Source organism: Dipodomys merriami, unplaced genomic scaffold (genome assembly GCF_024711535.1).
Source record: "Dipodomys merriami isolate MVZ:Mamm:240054 unplaced genomic scaffold, mDipMer1.0.p SCAF_34, whole genome shotgun sequence".
In the NCBI taxonomy this organism is placed as follows: Eukaryota; Metazoa; Chordata; class Mammalia; order Rodentia; family Heteromyidae; genus Dipodomys; species Dipodomys merriami.
This window is the reverse complement of record NW_027204937.1, coordinates 12,334,124-12,359,016: the sequence shown is the minus strand read 5'-3', so window position 1 is coordinate 12,359,016 and position 24,893 is coordinate 12,334,124. Positions and strand designations below refer to the sequence as shown.

Below are 24,893 nucleotides of genomic sequence, written 5' to 3'. Positions count from 1 at the left end.
CAGGCGTGAGCCACCGGTGCTGGACCCTAGCTATTTCTTTAGTACTCAATCACTAGCTCTCAGGCCTCCCCGGCCACCCCCAGCTGGGTTAGACGCCTCTTTTGGAGTCCCTCGCACTTCTCCAGGCATCTGAGAGGAGCCAGCATTCTGGAGGCCGGGCTGCTCTCCTTTCCAGCACCCCCCCCCCCAGTCCCCACCAGCGGGACGCGGTCAGTGGCCCGCCGTGGGAACCGGGCCGGGGAGGTGGGCGGGGCCTGGAGAGGGAGCGCCTCCACCTCGGCTCCCTCCTCCGCCTCGGCTCGCTCCGGTCCCGGGAGGCCCGGAACGCCTGAGTCTGCCGCCGTGGTTCCCGTCGGAGTCACCTGCGGCGCACACCGCCATGGCTGCTCCCGTGTGGAGGCGTGCTGGCGACCTGCTGAAGCGTGCGGGCTTTGCGCCAGTCCCGCGGCGACATCGACATAAAAAGAAATGGGTAACGGGGTCGGAAGGAGGGCGGGGGGGGGGGGGGGGGAAGCGCGGAAGAACCGTCATGCCTTGCGTCTGCTTGCTTTTGCTCCTCGCCGCCCGCTCGCACTCCTAGGCCTTGCCCGCGGCCCCGCCCTCGCCGCTCTTACGTCACGGCCTCTTCCGGCCCGTTTCCTCCTCACCAGTCTGCGTCCCTTCGGTTTTAGCCTCTCTTGCTTCTGCCCTCCGGGTGTCGGTGCTCCTCTTGACTCCGCCCCTTTAAGTTACGTCATCGCCAGAGCCCTCTTTCTTTCCGTTACGTCTCTGCCTGGTGGTCTTTCCTCGAGCCTATCTTTCCCTAGCCCCCCCCCCAACCCCTTCCCTTCCCTCCCTCCCCTCCCCTCTCCTTCCCCCCCTCTCCTCTCCTCCTTCCCCCCCTTGTCCTCTCCTCCTTCCCATGACCTCTTCTCCTCCTTTCCTTCTTGAACTTTCAGCCCAGACACCCTCACCCCACGAAAAATGTGACTTACCTTTTTCTCCCGGGGTTCCGTTGCCCCGCGGGAAACAGTTCAGCCCTGTTCTCACCATCAAGTTACCTCTGTCTTCCGGGAAAGGTTGCAGCGACCACCTTGCCCACCCTACCGACCTTTCCTCCAAGGCCGGCAAAAGGTGCATCGACCCCCCTCGCCCCAGAGACCCTTATGCTTGCTCCACTTCTCCCTGCCCTCCCAGACGGCTCCCTTCCCCACCCCCACCCCCACCCTCTTCTCCCTCAGGGAGATGTTCTTTTGAGCCCTTCTCCCCACTCCTTGGAAAGCTCTACTGCCAAGAGCCTAGCATGTCTGGTTCATCGCCTCAGAGCCCTTGTTCTAACCAGCGTAACCTTCTGGGGTCACCCACTGCCCCTCAGCAGAGTGCTTATTGCAGCTGGATTAGCCCCCCACGACCACAGCGACCTTTTCTTCGAAGCCCTGGCATTGACCAGCACGCTTACCTCTGTTACTGTGGTTCAGTGATTCCCCCTCCCCCTACTCATCAGCCCCCAATAACCAACCCGGTGATCTCTCCTCAGCTCATTCACGTGCCCTTGGAAACTGGCCCAACTATTTCACCTCCTTTAACTCAGGAGGCCCAGGGAACTCCTCTTTCACCTGCTCTTCCTCCTAAACCCCCAGTAACTGTGCTCACATTTTCACCTCTTGTTCATCGGGTAGTGGAAACTAGACCTATCATCTCTACAACTGTTTCTCACAGGGTTTTGAAAACCGGGTCTGTGATCTCTCCTGTGCTCTCTCAGTGGTCCTCAGGGAGAGGTTACCATGATCCTCCTCTTTCCTCAGTGTCTTCACCACCTAATGGCAACCTTTACTGTGGTTCACTTAAACCTCCAGACTCTGATGAACCCAGTCTACAGCTTGATAGGCCCTTTGGAAAAAATTGTGGCTCTTCACTTCCTTCTCAAGCCGACAAGCCTGGTTTTCCCAGCTCACTTCAGGAAAACACTTTACATTACTCCCATCTTTCTGCAGAATCTCACATGTCTGTCCCTGGGAACCGTTACTGTGCCATCAATGTAACTCCTGATAATACTCGTTCTCCTAGCTCATCCCAGACCCAGGCTCCCAGCAAGCCTTGCTTTGAGCCCTTTGTCTCCTGGGAAGCTGGTGGAAACTCGTACCTCTTACTAACCCCAAGCACTGTGATTTCCGTTCCTCCCTGTCCCCCAGAACCACCTCTTTCTCACTGCCCTTATTCTGCGCTGTACTTCCCTTCACCCCTGGGCAACCAGTTTATGGCCCCACCCCAGTCACCCACTCAGAGAAGCTATAAGGAACCTCCTCTCCCTAATCCAGTACCCCCCCAAATGAAATCTCCCAAATTCTCGGAGTTAAGACAGCCACGCATGCTCCACAGATGTAACTCCCTAATTAACATTCCTCAGCACACCTCTCCTCAGACCAAGCCCCCCATGGTCAGCATCTCTCCTCCGACTCCCTCCCAACCCTCTGGCAGTTCTGATCCTTCTTGTACTCAACCATCCACCACAACTCCTTCAAATAGTTGTCCCAAAGAATCTCCCCCTAAAGTTACCTTAGTACCCACTGTGGTACCTGGAGTCATTGAAAGCGTTGTCCCTGGATCTCTTCCTCACTGCCTGCCACATGATCCTGCCTTACCAAATAATTATGCTAAAGGTAGTCCCCAGGTACCCGCCCTGGTTCCTCCCTGCAATACCCATCACTTCTCTGTGCTTCCTTCCACCTCCTATCCATGCCCACTTTCTAGTTCCCTCAGTCACCCTGCAGGCTCCCCTCATAATCTCCCTGTGGCACCCCCCTGTTGCACATATGGTGTTCCCAGAGGCCCACCCCTACTTCACTGCAAGCCTGTGATGCCTCCTTGTTCAACCCATATCTATTCTTTTATCCCTCTGAGAACACCCTTTGACCCCCAGTGTTTACCCATTGTCCCCCGAAGTCGGCCCTGCCCTAATGTTCCTTGTGGCCTTCATACCTATTCTGTGGCCTCTCAGGGGCCCTGTAAAGAATCTCCTCAGGTCCCCTACAGCTGTCATTTGCCTTCAGCTAAGACTTCTATCTGTACCACTAATCCCAGCTGTAGTTCAACAGTTATCAGTGTTTTCAGTGACTGTGAGAGTAGTGAGAGCCAGAACAAACTTCAGAACGGGGACAGAAACCAGGATCAAAACAAAAATCCCAGACATGGCAAGAGTCCCCATCGTAGCAAAAGTCGGAGTCGAAGCAGTAGTCCTCGCCAAAGAGTAATCGAAATCCGGACTGGTATTCCCAAGGTTAGCACTAATCAGGGAGAGAGTGAAAATCACAATGGCAGAAGCCAGAAAGAGAGCAAGAGTCCTCACAGTAGTAAGAGAAAGAATCCTCACAATGACAAAAATCAAGGTCATAAGAAGAATTTCCACCGTACCAAAAGTCATGGTCAGAGCAAGAGTCCCCAAGTAACAACAAAGGAGTGTCCGTGCAAATATCCTGACCAGAACAAAAATTCAGGACAGAGCACAGTCTTGGACAATAACAAGATGGCTGACATTAACAAGCATTCCAGCTGCAGTGACCAGGACTTCTCAACTTGTGGACATCTCAACTGATACCTTCATTTCCTTTTTAATCTACTACCTTTATGCTCTTCAGATCATATTCATGGTCCCTCAATGCTATCCCCATAGCAGTCATCCTAGAAGTCCCTATTTTGGCTTACACTGAAGGTTCTTATCACTGAAGGTGATTATCCAACCTTCCTGGGGTCTGAGAATTCACCCCAAACAACTTTCAGTCCTGTGATTCTGAGCATTATGGTGCATGATCTTAGGTAAGTTACCTTTACTCCCATTTTGCTATTTAATGTGGAAAGTGTTTTTTTTTTTTTTTTTTTGGTCGTTGTTTTTGGGTATTGTACAGCTAATAGATATGAACAGTTTTGGGGAAATAGAATTGTACAGAGGAAAAGTGTTTTGTTTTTGTTTTTGCCAGTCCTGGGGTTTGAGCTCTGTGCCTGTGTACTGTCTCTGAGCTTCTTTTGCTCAAGGCTAATACTCTACCACTTCCAGATTTTTCTGAGTAGTTTATTGGAGATAAGAGCCTCATGGACATTCCTGCCTAGGCTGGCTTCAAACCTCGATCCTCAGATCTCAGCCTTCTGAATAGCTAGGATTACAGATATGACCTGTTGGCACCTGGCTGTTTTTTGTTGTTGTTAGTGGTGGTGATGGTGGTGGTTGTCATGGGGCGCTGCCCCTGAGCTCTTTAGCTCAAAGCAAGTGCTCTATCACCTGAGCCACAGAGCCACTTCCAGTTTTCTGGTGGTTAATTGGAGATAGGAGTCTCATGGAGTTTCCTGCCCGACTGGCTTTGAACCATGGTCCTCAGATCTCAGCCTCCTGAATAACTAGGATTACAGGCATGAGCCACTGGTGCCCAGTTGTTTGTTTTTTGGGGTTTTTTTTGGTCGGTCATGGGCTTCAACTCTGGGCCTGGGTGCTATCCCTCAGCTCTTCAGCTCAAGGCAAGCACTCTACCACTTGAGCCACAGTGCTACTTCTGGTTTTCTAGTGGTTTATTGGAGATAAGAGAGTTTCATGGACTTTCCTGCCCAGGCTTTCTTTGAACAGCGATCCTCAGATCTCAGCCTCCTGAGTAGCTGGGATTACAGGCGTGAACCACTAGTGCCTGGCTGTTTTTTGTTTTTAAACCCAAAACTTTCAGCCTTCTATAGACTCTCTTCAAGTACCCTCCCTTGTGCTCCCATTTTCTTAAATTCCTCTTTTCCATCCTTGCAGTGTGGGGGATTGAACCCAGGGCATTGCACATGCTAGGTAAGCAGTTTTAACACTCAGGGGCAGCTAGTTCAAGGCCCAGCCCCCCCTCTTTTTTTTTCTCTGTCTCTCTCTTCTTCTCCTCCTCTTTTTCCTCCTCCTCCTCTTTCTCTTCTTCCTCTTCCTCCTATTCATCTTTTTCCTCCTCTTCCTCTTCCTTTTTCTCTTCCTTCTTCAGACATTTTCATATTATGTAACCCAGTTGGTCACCTACTTGCCATGTAGCCTGAACTGGCCTATGCTTCTCCTGCTTCTGCTTCCCAAATGCTGGGATTATAAGTGTGGGCCATCCCATGTAGCTGTATGCTCCCTATTGATGACCCCTCCCCCCTGTCATTGCTGTGAAAGATAGAGCTTTCACAATCCTGAAATGAGAAGGCCAACTCTTCACTACTTTTTCCTCCCTAACTTCTTCAACAGGCAGAAATAATATGCAGAGGGAGGAGTAGGGCTAGGTGAATTCTGAGTTTACCCCTACACTCTGAGGTATTGAGGGGAGTCAGACAGTAGGAGATAGAGACAAGACTGGGAAGATCAATAAGCCTGCTTTTTCTCTTTTAGGCTGCTACCGAGCCCAAATTCCCTGCCAGTCGGCTGGCTCTACAAAACTTTGATATGACTTACAGTGTGCAGTTTGGGCCTCTTTGGCCATCAATCCGTGTCAGTCTCCTCTCAGAGCCAAAGTATGGTGCACTGGTTAATAATTTTGCTGACTGGGATAATGTGAGAACTAAGCTGGAGCAGCTGAGTGCCAGAGACTTTGTGAATGAAGCCATCTCCCATAGGGAACCGGAGCCTGAGAGTGGCCACTCTGCAACCCCATTCCCAGCCTGCAGTCCTAATCTCAGATGCTTCACTTTCGCCAGAGGAGATGTCAGCCGCTTCCCTCCTGCCAGGTACTATCTGGACCCACACATGGCTCAGGCTTTCCTCAGTGCCTGCCCGAAAGGGGCATCTAGGGATCTAGCGCCTGTCCTTAGTAATAAGTATCATAATATTGTTATTTCTGGTGTGCTTATGAGACTAGGCATTTATCTAGATGCGATGCATGTTACCCCTGTTTGTTCTGTTAACAACTTGTGATAGTAGGTAAAATTACTCTTCTTTTGCATTTGAGGAGAAACTGAGACACAAAGAAGTAAAGGTATTACTTACTTTAAAGCCTTCAAAGAATAAGTGGTACAGTTTGTAGTTAGACCCAGGTAGTCTAACCCCAGAACCTGCATTTTCAAAAATGTCTGTTCTGCTCTACCTTTTTCTGAGCAACCACTGCACCCTCTGTAGTTCAAATGCGTATATTATTCACAGTTTTTTGTTTTCCAGTTCTGGGACTTGAACTCAGGGCCTGGGTTCTGTTTCTGAGCCTTTGTGCTCAAGGCTAGCACTCTACCACTTAAGCCAGAGTGCCACTTCCAGCTTTTTCTGTTTATGTGGTACTGAAAAATCAAATCCAGGGCTTCATGCATGCTAGGCAAGCACTCTATCACTAAGCCACATTCTCAGCTCATAGTCATAGCTTTTTTTTTTTTTTTTTGTCGGTTGTGGGGCATGAACTCTGGGCCTGGGCACTGTCCCTGAGCTCTTCAGCTCAAGGCTAACGCTCTACCACTTGAATAACAGTGCCACTTCCAGCTTTTTCTGCTTATGTGGTGCTGAGGAATCGAACCCAGGGCCTCATGCATGCAAGGCAAGCACTCTACCCCTGAGCCACCTTCCCAACCTATATTCACAGCTTTTTAATTAAATATTTTTTTCTTTTTGCCTTCATAGCCACCTACCAAAATAAATAGGATAGGTAACCTCATGGTACCAAACACCTATTTTTTTTTTTTTTTTCGTTTTTGGGACTTTGAACTCTGGCCTGGGTGCTGTCTCTGAGCTTCTTTTGCTCAAGGTGAGTGCTCTACTTCTTGAGCCACAATGCCACTTCTGGCTTTTTTGAGTACTTTATTGGCGATAAGAGTCTCATGGACTTTCCTACCCAGGCTGGCTTCGAACTTGGGATCCTCAGATCTCAGCCTTCTGAGTAGATAGGATTATAGGCATGAGCCACCTGTGCCCAGCTCTAAAGAACTGTAGTCTCTTGAGTTCAATGTGCATATACATGAAGTTGAATCAGAAAAGACTGCAGAATCAGGTGCTCAGTTGTGCTACAGAATTCCAGACATTGAAGCCAGATGTTGGGCATTGCCATAATCCCAACACTCAGCAGGCTAAAGCAGATGGATTAAGAATTTGAGGCCACCCTGGACTACATAGTAAGATAGTAGAGAGGGAGAGGGACAGAGAGAGAGAGAGATCACTCAATTTATAATCAACATTGAGGGAAAGATCATTGAAGGACTGATTTGTTCTATAAATATTTATACCACCTTTTTTTTTCCTGGTCTTGGGGCTTGAACTCTGGGCTTGGGTGTTATTGCTTGGGTGTTATTGGGTGTTATTGGGTGTTATTGTTTTTCAAGACTAGTGCTCTACCACTTAAGCCACAGCCCACTTCCTGCTTTTTCTGTGACTAATTGGAGATAAGGGTCTCACTGACTGACTTGCCAACCCAGTCTGGCTTCTAATGGTGATTCTTAGATCTCAGCCTCCTGAGTAGATAGGATTACAGGTGTGAGCCATTGGTACCCAGGTGTTGTACCAGGTTTTTAAGTGCCCAAGTTACGGGTAAACAAACCCTCATAGAATGTCTAGTTTAGTGAGGAAGACACCTGTTAAAAAAATCTATTTATGCTGGACATGGTGGTACATGCCTGTAATCCTAGCTATGTAGGAGGTAGATATGAGGATAATCATAGTTTCAGGCAAGCTCTGACAAAAAGTTAGTGAGATCCCCATCTGAACAAAACAAACTGAGCATGATGATTCAAGTCTGTAATCCTAGCTAACAGGGAGGCATAGGTAGGAAGATTGAAGTCTGAGGTCAGTCCTGGGGAATAAAGCAAGATGCAATCTGAAAAATAACTAAAGCAAAAAAACTTGGGGGTATGACTCAAATAGTAGAGTCATTACCTAACAGATATGAGGTTCTAAGTTCAAACTCAGGACCAACAAACAAAAACCTGTTCACAATTTTAAGTGTTATAAAAGTAAAAGGTGCCATGAAGTATTTTGTGTGTGTATGTGTGTGCCAGTACTGGGCCTTGAACTCAGGGCCTGGGCTCTGGACTTGGACTTGGACTTTTTGCTCAAGACTGACACTGTACCAATTGAGCCACACCTCCACTTCCGGATTTTTACAAGTTAATTGGAGAAAAAAAATCTCATGGATTCTTCCCTTGGTTTTGAACCTTGATCCTCAGATTTCAGCCTTCTGAGTAGCTAGGATTTCGGGCATGGTATTGAGGTTTGAACCTAGGTCCTTAGACTTAGTAGACAAGCACTCATCATTGGAGCCACACTCCAAATCCTTTTTGCTTTAATTATTTTTGGATCGGGTCTCAGGTTTTTGTGTAGGTTTGCCTCTGCTTCCCAAGTAGCTATGTTTATAGGCATGCTCTACCACACCTGGCATGATCTGGAATTTGAGAGTAGTCTCCTTTCTTTCAGACTTGGCAGTTTGGGTGTCATGGACTACTACCTAATGGATGCTGCCTCCTTACTGCCTGTCCTGGCTCTTGGCCTACAGCCTGGGGACACTGTGCTTGACCTGTGTGCCGCCCCTGGGGGAAAGATGCTAGCATTACTTCAGACTGGCTGTTGTCGTAAGTCAGGGAGCTGGTTTGTTGGGCAAAGAGCACTATTCACCTAGGGCACATGGAATGTGGTGAACTTACAGGTTGCAAGGTCAAAGGGGCAATAGTGCTTGCTAAGTACATATATTTTTTTGTTGTTTGTAATTATTTCTTCCTTGTCTCTGTCATTTATCAAGAAAGATTGCTGATAAGGCCTCTGAAGGCAGATTACAACAGGGTTCTGCTAAATCAATCGTGTGATTCTTCTCACCTTTCCTCATCTGTTTACTTTGTCTCTTTAGATTAAGTTTCATTTCCTTGACCTACCAGCTGAAATAAAACAGTAAGATCTGTCTGTAGCCACTATTTATAGTTTTATCTTTCACTCTTCCCCAAGCCTCATGAGCTTTAGCCACATCCTGCTACTCTCTGTTTCCTGAATAAGCCTTTGCTCACATTACATTCTCTCTCAAGAATTCCTCTACCCCACCCCAGGTGGATTGTCTGAAATCTTTTAGCTTTCAAGCCTCAGCTCAAGTGCGCCACCTTCAGGAAGTTTTTCCTCATAGTCTCTATTGGCCATGCCAGAAATGATGCCTGTGCTTCACCACACTAGCCTTGCCTCACAGCTTTACTGGATGTGTCATCTCACTGTTCAGGATTACCGATTGCTGAGGGCAGGCCAAAGTCTTACTTATCTCAGTAGATCAGGCCAGCCATGGCCTGTGTACTGTACGTGCTTGGTTTAGCTGTCTACCAGCTCACATCCTACCTTAAACAGAAAAACTTCTCCTTGGGGCCTTGAGAAATAGCCACAAGGGACTGTGATTTTTCAGATTCAACTAGAGTTCAGCCAAGCTTCTCTTTTTTTGGCGGGGGGGGGGGGGGGGGGGGGAGGTTTCGGTCATGGGGCCTGAACTCGGCCTAGGCGCTGTCCCTCAGCTCTTCAGCTCAAGGCTAGCACTCTACCACTTGAGCCACAGCGCCACTTCCGGCTTTTTTTTTTTCTGCTTATGTGGTGCTGAGGAGTCGAACTGAGGGCCTCATGCATGCAAGGCAAGCGCTCTACCACTGAGCCACCTTCCCAGCCCACAGCCAAGCTTCTCTTGCCATGTGCTCAAGCCTTTGTGTTAGGCCTGAATTCTTTTCTTTCTGGTGGTGGTGGTGGTGGTGGTTGTTGTTGTTGTTCTCCTTCTCCTCCTCCTCTTCCTCGTCCTCCTCCTCCTCCTCCTCTTCCTCCTCCTCCTCTTCCTCCTCCTCCTCCTCTTCCTCCTCCTTCCTCTTCTTCCTCCTCCTCCTCCTCTTCTTCTTCTTCTTCTTCTTCTTCTTCTTCTTCTTCTTCTTCTTCTTCTTCTTCTTCTTCTTCTTCTTCTTCTTTCTTCTTCTTCATCTTCTTCTTCTTCTTCTTTTTCTTCTTCTTTTTTGGTTAGTCATGGGGCTTGAACTCTAGGCCTGTGAGCTCTTCAGCTCAAGGTTAGTGCTCTACCACTTGAGCCACAGTGCCACTTCTGGCCTTTTCTGTTTATGTGGTGCTGAGGAGTTGACCTCAGGGCCTCATGCATGTGAGGCAAGCAACTCCGAGCTCCTTCTTCCAGTTTTATCAGCCAGCTTATACAGCTTGGGTGGGGGGTGAGGGGGTTGCGTGCGTGTGTGCACGCACAGGTGGGTTTGGACTCAGGGCCTTTTGCTCTTTTCTTGGCTTTTTTTGCTCAAGGTTAGTGCTCTGCTATTTAAACCACACTTCCACTTCCAAAGTTTGTACAGTTTGAATTTAGCCTCCAGCCTTATGGTAGACCCATGGGTGACCCAGAGAGCTATTGCATTTGGCTCAACCTTCTGCGAATCCAGAGAGAGAAGAGTAAAAAGAAGTTGATGTGGGATTAATGAATCTAATGAGGAGAGTTCTGTTCTCCTTGAAGGAAGATAAGTGAAGCAAAGGTTACTTTGAAGAGGAAGAATTTGAGCTAAGAGGAGGGACACAAGGTCAAAGGAGAAGTAATTGAGAATTACTATTCTTTTTTTTGTGTGTGTGTGTGTGTGTGGTGGGGTCGGGTCGTGGGCCTGAACTCTGGGCCTGGGTGCTGTCCCTCAGCTCTTCAGCTCAAGACTAGTGCTCTACCACTTGAGCCACAGTGCCACTTCCGGCTTTTTTTTCTGCTTATGTGGTGCTGAGAAATTGAACCCAGGGCCTCATGCATGCAAGGCAAGTGCTCTACCACTGAGCCACCTTCCCAGCCCGAGAATTTCTGTTCTAAGGTACACTGAATACCAGCACCTTTCTTGCATCCAGATACCTTATCTACTCTCCTGTTCTTTGGATTGGAAAACTTGAGTTATAGAGAGGTTACAAAACTTAAATTTTGCAAGAGTTGGAGGTGGTTTATAGCTACCTGAAATTTCTTCTAGAACAGAGTCTGCTTTTTATTTCTTTGCGTATCCTCAAAAGTTGGGACATTTCTTTGCAGGAACACTAAGCTGGTTTATAATGGTAACTATACCTGTTAAATAAGGTATGCACTCTCCAGTTCTTCACCATGACTTTCACCCCTCCTTGTTACTCGTTGATCTGAGACTGAGTTTTAGCTATCATGTATCATCGAGTTGCAGTAATATTTCTCATGTACTGGATTTAAGAATAAAGTGAGATGTTTCTTGAAGTCATGTCTGTTAAAAAATAAAATAGCCAAACACCAATGGCTCACATCTATAATCTAGCTACTAGAAACTTGCTAAGTTTTCTTTGTTTTTGCCAGCAGACACACACACACACACACACACACACACACACACACACACACACACACACACACACACACACACACACACACACACACACACACACACACACACACACACACACACACACACACACACACACACACACACACACACACACACACACACACACACACACACACACACACATCTACTTGTTCCTATATTGACTCTGAGTTCCCCTATTTAAATGGGTAGTTTAGCCAGGCACTTATGCGTGTAATCCTAGCTACTCAAGAGGCTGAGATCTGAGGATCTCGGGAAAGCCTGCCCAGGTAGGAAAGCTCATGAGACTCTTTTTTCTTTCCACATCAGTCCTGGGGCTTAAACTCAGGGCCTGGACACTGTCCCTGAGCTATTTTGCTCAAGGTTAGTGCTCTACTACTTGGACCATAGCTCCACTTCTTGCTTTTTTGAGTGGTTTATAAGAGTCTCATGGACTTTCCTGCCTGGAAAACCACAATCCTCGGGCATGAGCCACTGGTGCCCAGTGAGGAAATAAATTTTAAGTGGATAATCTGTAGTATCTACCAAAAATGAAGAGAGGCATATGGTTCAATAATAGTTTCAGGGTACTGGGGGCATACATTTGTAGTCCTGGCTAATCAGGAGGTTGAGGCAGAATCACTTGAGCCTAGGAGTGTGAAACTAGTATAGTCAGCACAACAAGACTGTCTCAGAAACCAAAAACCAGGAATGGTAATACACACCTGTTATCTCAGCACTTGGGAGGCTAAGACAGGAGAATAGTGAGTTCAAGGACAGCATAAGCTATGTAATGAAACTGTCTCCAAAAAAAAGGGGGTGGGGTGGGGATAGGTGGGACGGGAATAGGAAGAAGACATGTTTTTAAGAAATAAATAGTCTTAGCGGATGCTGGTGGCTCACACCAGTAAACCTAGCTACTCAGGATACTGAGAGCTGAGGACATGTTTCAAAGCCAGTCGGGCAGGAAAGTCTATGAGACTTATTATTATCTCCAAATAACCACCAGAAAACCAGAAGTGGCCTTGTGACTCAGGTGGTAGAGCATTCACCTTGAGCTGAAGAGCTGTGGGACAGTGCCCAGGCCCAGAGTTCAAGCTTCACAACTGACAGAAAAAAAAAAAAAAAAAACTTAATCTGCCCATCTGCCTGCCTGCCCTTCCTCCTTTCCCTCCCTCCCTCCCTTGCCCCTTCCTTCTTTCTTTCCTTCCGACCTTCCTTCCTTCATAGGTAGATTGGCCCTTGCCAATCTTTACTCAGAATAACTCATTCAGGGCCATGTACATAATAAATCAACATTCACCCTGAGGCCTGCATAGACTAGGTGTACCTGAGTACTGGTCTCACTCTCATCACCATTGCTAGTGCAATGTTCTGCTGGTTCAGGGGTCTGAATTATCTTTATTTCCACAGGCAATATTGCTGCCAACGATATCTCCACTTCCCGAACAGGCAGACTACAGAAGGTCCTTCAGAGTTATGTACCTCAAGAATCGAGGGAAAGGAATCAAGTTCGCGTCACCTCATGGGATGGCAGGAAGTGGGGAGAACTAGAAGGGGACACTTACGACCGGGTGAGTGGTTCCAGACTGAAGAGATCTATTGAAATAAATGTGACGGCTTCTCCTGGTCTTGGGCTCCAAGCCATCCCCTGTTTTCAGCATGTAGGGATGCTTCTGGACCTGACCAGTTCCGCATAGGTGATTTGGAAAAAATACCTGGGTGTAGAATTCTCAGTTCAGCTTAGATGACTTGTTACTATTCTGTCTTTATTAGAGACATACCTAAGTGCAGGAAAAAGTTATTAGGCATATTTATGTTATCTTTCAAGTCACATGGAGATAAGTATAAAGAACTTTTTTCTGTACTGGCACTGGGGCCTGAATTCAGGACCTCAAACTCTCATTTAGCCTTTCACTCACATTTGACACTCTATTGCTTCACTCACAGTTGACACTCTATTGCTTGAATCACATGTCTACTTCTGGTTTCTTTGCTGGTTAATTGGAGACAAATAAAATCTGGGCTATTTTTGAACCTTGATTCTCAGATCTCAGCCTCTTGAAAAGCTACGATTATAAGCATGTGCTATTAGTACCCAGCAGTTAATTATTTTTTTTGGGGGGGGGGGGTCCGGTTGTGGGGCCTGAACTCTGGGCCTAGACACTGTCCCTCAGCTCTTCAGCTCAAGGCTAGCGCTGTACCACTTGAGCCACAGCACCACTTCCGACTTTTTTCTTTTTTCTTATGTGGTGCTGAAGAATCGAACCCAGGGCCTCAGGCATGCAAGGCAAGCGCTCTACCACTGAGCCACCTTCCCAGCCCCCAGTGCAGTTATTTTTGAATGTTAATGCAGAAACCAGTAAAAAATTCAGAAAGTTTATTTTTATTATTATTATTTTTTGTTTTTTTGTTTTTTGGGGTCCAGTTGTGGGGCCTGAACTCTGGGCCTGGGTGCTGTCCCTCAGCTCTTCAGCTCAAGGCTAGCGCTCCACCACTTGAGCCACAGCGCCACTTCCGGCTTTTTTCTTTTTGCTTATGTGGTACTGAGAAATCGAACCCAGGGCCTCATGCATGCAAGGCAAGCGCTCTACCACTGAGCCACCTTCCCAGCCCTATTATTTTTTTTTTGGTTGTGGGGCCTGCATTCTGGGCTTGGGTGCTGTCCCTCAGCTCTTCAGTTCAAGGCTAGCGCCCTACCACTTGAGTGTCAGCCCCACTTCCTGCTTTTTCTGCTTATGTGGTGCTGAGGAATCAAACCCAGGGCCTCATGTATGCAAGGTAAGCACTCTACCACTGAGCCACCTTCCCAGCCCCTAAAATTCAGAAAGTTTAAAAGAGTGAAAAATTTCTTTTTTATTCCTATACATAGCCCTATACTTCCTCTCCTTGCGAACAACCATTTGTGTTTGATGTATACAGTTATAAATGTGTGTGTTCAAAAAATAGGAGAGGGACTGTACAATACTCATTCTTTAGACCTTTCCTCTTACTTGGTTTGTGGAAATTGCACGGTGTTTCTTCTCTCTCTCTTTTAATTTTTGTGCTAATACTGGGGCTTGAGCTCAGGGCCTCATGTTCTTGCTTAACTGTTTTACTTAAGGTTGGTGGTCTCGAGCTGGGCGCCTGTGGCTCATGTCTGTAATCCTAGCTACTCAGGAGGCTGAGATCTGAGGATCGTGGTGCAAAGCCAGCCCGGGCAGGAAACTTCGTGAAACTCTTATCTCCAATAAACCACCAGAAAACTGGAAGTGGTGCTGTAGCTCAAGTGGTAAGGTGCTAGCCTTGAGCTGAAGAGCTGAGGGACAGCGCTAAGGCCTAGAGGTCAAGGCCCACGACCAACAAAAAAAAAAAAGAAAAGGTTGGTGCTCTATCACTAGAAGCACAGCTATACCTTAGGCTTTTTGCTGATTAGTTGGAGATAAGAGTCTTACTTTTCTGCACGGGCTAGCTTAAAGCCTCGATCCTCACATCTCAGCCTCTTGAGTAGTTCAGATTACAGGTGTGAGCCACTAGCACCCTGCCACAATTTTTCTTTTTATATGCATTTTTGGATACTCCTTTGTTTATTCCTTTAGATTTCCTACTATTGAAGCACTTGATTTGTTCGTTTTGTGTGTGTGTGTGTGGGGGGGTGTCATGCGGCTTGAACTCTGGGCCTGGGCACTGTCCCCGAGCTCTTCTGCTCAGAGCTGGCATTCTGTCACTTGAGCCACAGCACCAATTCCAGCTTTTCCTGTGTTTGTGGTACTGAGGAATTGAACCTATTGCTTCATGCATGCTAGGCAATTACTCTACCACTAGGCCACATTCTCAGGCCTGAATCACTTGTTTTAAGTGTTTTGTTTGTTTTGTTTTTTGGCATTATGAGGTTTGAACTAAGGGCCTCATACTTGCCAGGCAAATGTTCTACCATTTGAGCCATGTCATGCCCCTAACCCTTTTTTGTTGTTGGTGGTGGTCCTGGGGCTTGAACACAGAGCTTGGGTGCTGTCCCTGAGCTTTTCTGCTCAAGCCTGGTACTCTACAACTTTGAGCCACAACTGTACTTCCAGTATTTTGGTGGTGGGTCTGGGAAGGTGGCTCAGTGGTAGAGTGCTTGCCTTGTATGGATGAGGGCCTGGGTTTTGATTCCTCAGCATTACATAAGCAGAAAAAGCCGGAAGTGGTGCTGTGGCTCAAGTGGTAGAGTGCTCACCTTGAGCTGAAGAGCTCAGGGACAGCACCTGGGCCCAAAGCTGACAAAAACAAACAGACAAAAATGAAACCAAAAACAAAACAAAACAAAAAAAACTTCCAATATTCTGGTGGTTAGTTGGAGACAAGAGTCTCATAGACTTTCCTGCCCAGGCTTGCTTTGAACAAAAGTCCTCCTATCTCATCCTCCTGAGTAGCTAGGATTACAGGCATGAGCCACCGGTTCCCTGCTTCTTACTCTAGCCCTTTTTGTTCTAATTATTTTTCAGTTTTACGTTTTTTTGCCCAGGCCAGTTTCAGACTGCCTGCAATCTTCTTATGAAGCTGGGATAGCAGATGTACTACCATGTACCATGCCTGGCCTGTTTTTTTGTTTTTTGTTTTTTCTGGTCTTGGGGCTTGAACTCAGGCCCTAGACACTGTCCCTGAGCCTCTTTGTGCTCAAGGCTAGCACTCAGCCACTTGAACCACTTGAACTACTTCTGGCATTTTCTGAGTGGTTTATTGGAGATAAGAGTCTCATGGACTTTTCTGCCAAGGCTGGCTTTGAACCTTGACCATCAGATCTAAGCTTCCTGAGTAGCTAGGATTATAGGTTTGAGACACCAACACCCGGCTAAAGGCAGTATTTTTTTTTTTTTTTAATTTGGCCAGTCCTGCGGCCTGAACTCAAGGCCTGGCATTGTCCCTCAACTCTTCAGCTCAAGGTGAATGCTCTACTACCTGAGCCATAGTGCCACTTCCAGTTTTATAGTGGTTTATTGGAGATAAGAGTCTCATGGACTTTCATGCCTGGCCTGGCTTTGAACTGCAATCCTCAGATCTCAGCCTCCTGAGAAACTAGGATTACAGGTGTAAGCCACTGTTTTTTTTGTTTTTGTTTTTTGTTTTTTTTTTTGTCCATCATGGTGCCTGAACTCAGGGCCTGGGCACTGTCCCTCAGCTCTTCAGCTCAAGGCTAGTGCACTAGCACTTGAGCCACAGCGCCACTTCTGGCTTTTTCTGCTGAGGAATCGAACCCAGGGCCTCATGCATGCAAGGCAAGCACTCTACCACTCAGTCACCTTCCCAGCCTGGTTGTTTTTTAAATAGAGTTTTATGTTCAGACTGATATGGATCAGGCTGGGAAGGTGGCTCAGGGGTAGAGTGCTTGCCTTACATGCATGAGGCCCTGGGTTCAATTCCTCAGCACCACATAAGCAGAAAAAGCCGGGAGTGGTGCTGTGGCTCAAGTGGTAGAGCACTAGCCTTGAGCTGAAGAGCTGAGGGACAACACCCAGGCCCAGAGTTCAGGCCCATGACTGACAAAAAACAAAACAAAACAAACAGACTGATATGGATCTTTATCCTCCTATTTATTCCTCCCTATTTACTCCTCCTGATTTGCTGGGATGACTGGACTGTGTCAGTACACCTAGCTTATATTGCTGTAGATAGGATTTGAGAACTCTTTGCCCAGGTTGATAAACTGATCCTCCCAGTCTATGCCTCCTCATTGCTCCAGCTTTTCTTCTTTCTCTCTTCTTTTTTTTTTTTTTTTTTTTTTTTGACAGTCCTGAGGCTTGGGCCTGGACACTGTTCCTGAGCTTCTTTTGCTCAAGGCTAGCACTGTACTACTTGAGCCACAGCACTATGTCTGGATTTTTATGTGGTACCAAGGAATCAAACCCAGGGCTTCATTCATGCTAGGCAAGCACCCTACCACTAAGCCACATTCCCAGCCCCTCTCTTTCTTCTTTTTCCCTCCTCCTTCCCTCCCTCCCTACCTCTCTCCCTTCCTTCCTTCCTTCCTTTCCCTCCTCTCTTTCTCTCTCTCTGTCCTCTTTGTGTCCATCCCCATTCCTCCCCCTCTTTGGTGGTCCTGGGATTTGAAGAAGGTACAATTAAAATATTTATATGTGAAAATACATAAACCTCATTCCTGTCTCTTCCCCAGCCCACAAACTCACGTAGAGCCAATAATATTTACTGAGAACTAAATATCTTAAGTTCTATGTGGGCCTGAATTGATTTTCTTCCCTCCCTCCCTCCCTCCCTCCTTCCTTTCCCTCCCTCCTTTTCCCCCTCTCTCCTTCCCTCCCCCCTTCCTTCCTTCCTTCCTTCCTTCCTTCCTTCCTTCCTTCCTTCCTTCCTTCCTTCCTTCCTTCCTTCCTCTTTCTGTCCATCCCATTCCTCCCCCTCTTTGGTGGTCCTGGGATTTGAACCCAGGGTATGGAACTTACTAGGTAAACACTCTCCCACTTGAATCACACCCCAATGCAGTGATACTTTTTAGTATGGAATCTATGTAGTTGATTTTGACATTATATGAAGTGACATATTGGGTTTGTTTGTTTTTTTTTGACCCTGTAGGTTGGATACTAATGCCTACTGGTGTACACAATGTTTGGGCCTCTTAGTTTATTCCAGTTATACTTCCTTGGCGGTGGTGGTGGTGGTGGTTGTGGTTTTGTGTGTGTTTGTGTTGCATGTGCTGGCACTAGTGCATGAACTCAGGGCCTGGACACTGTCCCTTAGCCCCTTAGCTTTTTCACTCAAGGCTAGCATATAGATCTACTTCTTGCTTTTTGTTGGTTAATTGGAGATAAAACTCCCATGGATTTTCTTGTCTAGGCTGTCTGGGTATCATGATCCTTAGATCTTAGCCTCCTGAGTAGCTAGGATTACAGGCCTAAGATTATAGCTAAGATTACCAGCACCTGGTTGATTTTTGCCTTCTTTTTGGTCAGTTCTGGGGCTTGAACTCAGGGCCAGGGTGCTATCCAATTTTGCCTCTTTGAAACATACATAGAGGCGTATTTTTAATTTTTTTGGTCTGTTATTAGTGCCTGGAAAGGAGGCTCTTAACAAATAAACGAGTAACTTGGACCTCATAATTTTGTAACTTAATCTTGAATCCTAATCCTAGTGTCATCTCTTGAACTTTGTATCATCTACAAATTGAATCTTTTCAATTAAGTAGCTGAGGAAAGAGTACTAAAACACTAAGATTTATTTCTAGGTTGATAGTAATTCTTCAATAATAGTTACTTGGGGCTGGGAAGGTGGCTCAGTGGTAGAGCGCTTGCCTTGCATGCTTGAGGCCCTGGGTTCGATTCCTCAGCACCACATAAGCAAAAAGAAAAAAGCTGGAAGTGGCACTGTGGCTCAAGTGGTAGAGCGCTAGCCTTGAGCTGAAGAGCTGAGAGACAGTGCCCAGGCCCAGAGTTCAGGCCCACGACCGGACCAAAAAAAAAAAAAAAATAGTTACTTGGGTGGAGGGGTTTTACTTTTCAACCAACCAGTTAAAATGAGAAACTTATCAGATAGTCTGTAGTGGTAGAAGGAACATTGAACAATGAGCAGAAAGAACATTCCACAGAACTTAATAGCTCTGACCTAAGCAAGAAGAGCCAGTAGCCAGGCATCAATGGCTCATGCCTGTAATCCTAGCTACTCAGAAGGCTGAAACCTGAGGATTCCAGTTCGAAACCAGCTTGGACACAAAAAAGAATCTTTAAGGAGCTTTAATAAGTTCCCTTTAACACTCTGAGCAGGTGCTGGTGGATGTACCCTGTACCACAGACCGCCACTCCCTTCACCAGGATGAGAACAACATCTTTCATCGGTCAAGGAAGAAGGAGCGACAGATGTTGCCTATGTTGCAAGTGCAGCTTTTGGCGTAAGTAATAGAGTTGCAAAATCTTAGAACTTCATGCCAGAGTGCTCTAAGAGGCTAGCAACTTGGGAGATAGTAGGCTGCAGTCTGCTTAACTAGGCCATGATCATGAGGGGTTTTCTGACTGGAGATCTGCCTAGAAGAGAAAGACATGAGAAGGTCATTTTCTGGAACATAAAAACTCAATCTTTGGCTTGGGTTCTTTTACCCTTAATACCAATCACTTGCCAGTGTTTTTAAAAGTAGCTACTACAAGGTATGGTGATATTCACATGTAACCCCTGGAGTTGGAGCCTAGGAGTTTGGGGCCAGCCCAGATAACATTGTAAGATTCTGTCTCTCAGAAAAAAGGAAACAGAAAACAGAGTACTAACAACAACAACAAAAATTACTGAGGTCAGGACTCTGGAGGGCTAATATGAGGATTCAGTTGATAGCTTGCATCAGGTTTCAAGGAATCATTTCAAGCAGGCCTTCTATATCTGGGTATGGTGTTATACACCTATAATCCCTATAATTTTGAGGCTAAGGCAGGAGTTCAAGGCTAGCCTGGGCTATATAGCAAGACTCTGTCTGAAAAAAAAAAAAGGAAGCCGGGCCCTGGTGGCTCACGCCTGTAATCCTAGCTACTCAGGAGGCTGAGATCTGAGGATCGCAGTTCAAAGCCAGCCCGGGCAGGAAAGACCGTGAGACTCCTATCTCCAATAAACCACCAGAAAACCAGAAGTGGCGCTGTAGCTCAAGTGGTAGAGCGCTCGCCTTGAGCTGAAGAGCTGAGGGACGGCGCCCAGGCCCAGAGTTCAAGCCCCACGACGACAAAAAAAAAAAAGGAAAAGAAAGAAAAAAAAGCAAAGAAGGCCTCCTGGAAAAGAGCCTGTGGATTAAAGCTGGTTTGCTCTGTCCATCATGGAGTACACTGCCGTGGCTCCCTGTGCTGCTCTTCTACTACTGGGAAGCTCACTAGCTTTTACGTTTTTCTCTTTCTGGTTTCAGGGCTGGACTCCTTGCCACCAGACCAGGAGGCCATGTTGTCTATTCCACGTGCTCACTTTCACACTTACAGAATGAATATGTAGTGCACGGTGCCATTGAGCTTCTGGACAATCAATATAACATCAAGGTTCAGGTGGAAGACATGTCTCACTTCCGAAAGCTTTTCATGGACACATTCTATTTCTTCCCTTCCTGCCAGGTTGGGGAATTGGTAATACCAAACCTCCTGGCCAATTTTGGCCCTATGTACTTCTGCAAAATGTGTAGGCTGACATAGCCTTACATTATGCCTGGAGCAGGAGGACAAAGGAGGCACTCCAAACAGACCTGTGGCAGAGATGTACTCTATGCTGTTCAAGTTTTTCTGCAGATCAATTTTCTGCAGAAATTTGTCCTGCTGTCCAATTGTGGAATATTAGCAGGTTTTTAACTAATACTCCCACCCCTATCTCTAAGCCTGTACTGAAAGTTCCTGTTCCATTAGGGGTTTAGAAGGAGAAACCAGTGAGGAAGTTCACACTTTAAAATGTAAACTTGTAAGACGCATTTAGCCAATAAAACCATTGATGTACCATAGTGCTGGGGCTATGGTTGGGTGCTTCATGTCAGTCCAAGTATTTTCATAGTTCTTTTTATATCACCTGTAGCTGGTGAGCATCACTGAAGGTGCTCAAGCCCAGGACCTCAAGACTGGGTAAAGGTTTCTGGTTACACACAAAGCAAGTCCACATTTGAGGTGAATTTTACCTGATCAGCCAGCAGGTCCAGTACGCCTTCCTACTTCTCCATATGGCCCAGGATCTAATTTAAGGATCAAGTAACTAAAAATGTTAATCCAGTACATGATAATCTTCCTACTCACTTTGAGGAAACTCTTCTGAGCTGAATAATTCTAGCCATTCCCTTTTGTGAAATGTGGCTGGAAAATTACTGCCAAAGAGATGTCACATTTTATGGATTTCTTTGTTTCTTCATTTAGCCAAAAATACTCCATGAACTTAAATTTTTTTTAATTTTATTTTTGTTGTTGTTGGTTGTGGGTTTGAACCCAGGGTCTCGGTACTGTCCCTTTTGCTCTTTTGTTCTAGGCTAATGCTCTATCACTTTGAGCCACTTCTGGTTTTCTGGTGGTTAACTGGAGATAAGAGTTTCATGGTCTTTCTTGCATGGGCTGGCTTTGAACTGTGAGTCTCTGATCTCAGCCTCCTGAATAGCTAAGATTACAGGTGTGAGCCACAGCCCCCAGCATCCCATGAACTCTTGTATGACAAATAACTAGGTAATTGATAGATTTGTAGCAATGGGATTGTGGGAGATAATCAGGCCTCCTAATCCTGTTTTTTGTTGTTGTTATTGTTGTTTTTAATGCTAATACTGTGGCTTGAATTAAATACCAGGGCACTTTCCATTAGCTTTTTCACTGTACAACTTGAGCCACAACTTCCACTTCCAGCTTTTCACTGATTAATTGGAGATAAGAATCTCATGAGTTTTCTGCCTGGGCTTGCTTTAAACTGTGATCTTCAAATCTCAGCTTCGCCAGGTGCTGGTGGCTTATGCCTATAATCCTAGCTACTCAGAAGGCTGAAATCTAAGGATTGCAGTTCAAAGCCAGCCCAGGCAGGAAAGTCCATGAGACTCTTATCTCCAATAAACCACTCAGAAAGCCATAAATGGCACTGTGGCTCAAGTGGTAGAAAGGGCACTGTGGCTCAAGTGGTAGAGTGCTAGGCTTGAGCTGAAGAGCTGAGGGACAGTACCCAGGCCCAGACTTCAAGCACCATGACCGACCCCCTCAAAAAAAAACAAATCTCAGCTTCCTCCTGTGAGCAGCTAGGATTATAGGTGTGAGCTACCAGCATCCAGCTATGATGTTCTTTTTGAAAGAAAACATTTTTATTAACCTATTTGCATATTACATAATCCATCTGTTTTAATTGAATGAACTTTGATAATTGGATATAATAGTATAGTTGTGATCACCATTAAGATACAGAAAATAGATTGGATGTGGTGAGGTAGACCGGTAGTTTCTGCTCTGGTGAAAAGTAGGAGGATGGTGAATTCAAGACTGCATAACTCTTACAAAGAAGTAGATAAGAATTCTATATCCCAAAAAATTACCTTGTGTTACTGTGTGCTCAATTTCCTTCCCCATTTCTGGTCCCAGGTAACCACTGATGAACTTTCTGTCTCTATAATGTATTGTAGAATTTCCTGTTGCAGAAGACAGAGTTTATTTACATCTAGATTTTGAAAGCTTTGACTTTATCCCTGAGCATCTCACTTCTAATTTTTCACTCTTGGTGAAGAGAAGGGCATTGGGATTTATATGAGAATCTAAAGGTCCTCTGGTGATTCTCAGGGTCAATTTACTGAGGATTTGCAAGTGGTCTAACTAGTTTTGTGTGTGTAGCTTGATTACATGTTCTGGAGAGCATATAAGCTCCTAGGAACTTATCATTTGAACTTTCCCAAAGCCAGGAATCTGTACACAGATTGTGGTAATTAACCCTAAACTCCTCTCAGTTTAATTCATGTGTGAACAAGACTATGGGCTACTTGTACACAGGCTTTCTCTGATTCCTGATACTTACCCATGTGACCTTTCTCTTGTTGCCCTGTGTCCTTTGCTTTTAAATTAAAATCTCAGGTTATGTTTTGTAAAGGTTGCTGAATGCTTCAAAATATCTGATATTGGGACAATTTTGCATGTATACATAGAATAATACAGTAGTAGTCTTTTTTTTTTGGTCGGTCAAGGGGCCTGAACTCTGGGCCTGGGTGCTGTCCCTCAGCTCTTCAGCTCAGGACAAGCGCTCTACCACTTGAGCCACAGCGCTACTTCCAGTTTTTTCTGCTTATGTGGTGCTGAGGAATCGAACCCAGGGCCTCATGCATGTAAGGCAAGCGCGCTACCACTGAGCCACCTTCCCAGCCCCCAGTAGTAGTCTTTTGTGTTTGATATCTACCTGGCATACTGCTTTTGAAATTCATTTTGCTATTTTATTCTTTTATATTACTGAATTGTATGGCATGAAAATAGATAAACCACCGTTTATCCATTCACCAGGAAATGGACATTTGAGTTGCTTCCATTTTTTTGGTTATCATAGGCTGTTAAGAACACTTGTGTACATGATTTTATGTGTACCAGTTTTCTTTTCTTTTTTTTTTTTTTTTTTTGGTCTGGTCGTGGGGCCTGAACTCTGGGCCTGGGCACTGTCCCTCAGCTCTTCAGCTCAAGGCTAGTGCTCTACCACTTGAGCCACAGTGCCACTTCCGGCTTTTTTCTTTTTGCTTATGTGGTGCTGAGGAATCGAACCCAGGGCTTCATGCATGCAAGGCAAGTGCTCTACCACTGAGCCACCTTCCCAGCCCCAACCAGTTTTATTTTCTGAGTAACTACTTAGAGGTGGAATTGCTGGGTTGTGTGGATGCTGTATATTGACTTTATAAGATATTGCCATATTATTTTCGAAAGTGGCTATACCAGTTGGCAGTCTTGTCAGTAATAGATGAGATTATCAGTTGTTCTATATCCTTGTAAATACTTAGTATTATTGTCTTGTTGGTCTGTCTTGCTATCTTATTGTGATTTTGATTTGTATTTCTTAGATGATTGGTAATGCTATAAGTTACATATAACTGGGCTGAAGATCTGTAGTTAGTAGTAGACTATATATATATAGTGTATATATAATATATAGATAGATAGATAGATAGTTTTTCTTGCATGCATGAGGTCCTGGGTTTGGTCCTCGCAACACCCCCCCATCCTATTAAAAAAGAACATTATACAGTAAAACTATGTACAAAGGAAAAAAGGGGAAAAAAGATTAACACTGTGGGAATAAAGATAATGGTTTCCACAGGTCAGGGGAATAAAGTAGTACTGAAGGGAAGATAAAGTTAGATTGCTTTTTTTAGGGGGGGGGGGAGGTCCAGTCGTGGGCCTGAACCTCTGGGCCTGGGCGCTGTCCCTCAGCTCTTCAGCTCAAGGCTAGTGCTCTACCATTTGAGCCACAGCACCACTTCCTGCTTTTTTTTTCTGCTTATGTGCTGCTGAGGAATCGAACCCAGGGCCTCAGGCATGCAAGGCAAGCACTCTACCACTGAGCCACCTTTCCAGCCCTTAGGTTGCTTTTAAAGTTCTAGCTTTCATTCTTGGTATTTGTCTTTAAAAAAAACAAAAACAAAAACAAAAAAACTGCCGGTTGCCTGTGGCTCATGATCTTGATTCAAAGCCAGCCTGGGCAGGAAAGTCTGTGAAACTCTTATCTCCAATAAACCACCAGGAAGCCAGAAGTGGCGCTGTAGCTCAAGTGGTAGTGCCTTGAGCTGAAGAGCTGAGGGACAGCACTTAGGCCCAGAGTTGAAGCCCCACAACAGACAAAAAACAAAACAAACAACAAAAAAAACTTTACAGAAAGCTATATATTAAAGCATGTTATGTAGGGCAAAAGTTGTGAGCAGATGTTGCAATTAGTCCAGTTTTGTGCACTTGAAGTCCTCTCTAAAAAAAAGTAGAGAGCCAAGCTGGGCATTGGTGGGTCACACCTGTAATCCTAGCTACTTAGGAGGCTGAGATCTGAGGATCATGGTTCAAAGCCAGCCCAGGCAGTAAAGTCCGTGAGACTTTCATCTCCAATAAACCACCAGAAAACTGGAAGTGGTGCTCAAGCGGTAGAGCACTCTCCTTGAGCTGAAGAGCACAGGGACAGCGCCCAAGCCCAGAGTTCAAGTCCCAAAACCGACAAAAAGAGAGAGAGAGAGAGAGAGAGAGAGAGAGAGAGAGAGAGAGAGAGAGAAC

General features: G+C 45.9%; 1 protein-coding gene across 2 annotated transcripts; it reads left to right on the top strand.

Annotated features, from left to right (window-relative positions):
• Window positions 1–354: 354 nt before the first annotated feature.
• Window positions 355–22,838, top strand: Nsun4 (NOP2/Sun RNA methyltransferase 4). 2 transcript variants are annotated; one of them, XM_069987321.1, is made up of 6 exons: window positions 355–472; window positions 5,357–5,691; window positions 8,348–8,502; window positions 12,646–12,806; window positions 18,966–19,090; window positions 20,081–22,838. In XM_069987321.1, the coding sequence occupies exons 1-6, from the start codon at window positions 380–382 to the stop codon at window positions 20,355–20,357; spliced, it is 1,146 nt and encodes a 381-aa protein (XP_069843422.1). In that variant the 5' UTR covers window positions 355–379; the 3' UTR covers window positions 20,358–22,838. The 2 variants fall into 2 exon arrangements, with proteins under 2 accessions (XP_069843422.1, XP_069843423.1); XM_069987322.1 differs by lacking the exon at window positions 355–472 and adding an exon at window positions 856–3,792.
• Window positions 22,839–24,893: the final 2,055 nt, after the last annotated feature.

What these genes read in the sequence shown, in the direction of transcription:
- Nsun4 (XM_069987321.1), top strand. Translation starts at nt 380, where the DNA reads ATGGCTGCTCCCGTGTGGAGGCGTGCTGGCGACCTGCTGAAGCGTGCG. An exon ending in ACTTCAGACTGGCTGTTGTC is followed by an intron (nt 8,503 to 12,645) that starts GTAAGTCAGGGA and finishes TTATTTCCACAG; the next exon opens with GCAATATTGCTGCCAACGAT. An exon ending in TTGCAAGTGCAGCTTTTGGC is followed by an intron (nt 19,091 to 20,080) that starts GTAAGTAATAGA and finishes TTCTGGTTTCAG; the next exon opens with GGCTGGACTCCTTGCCACCA.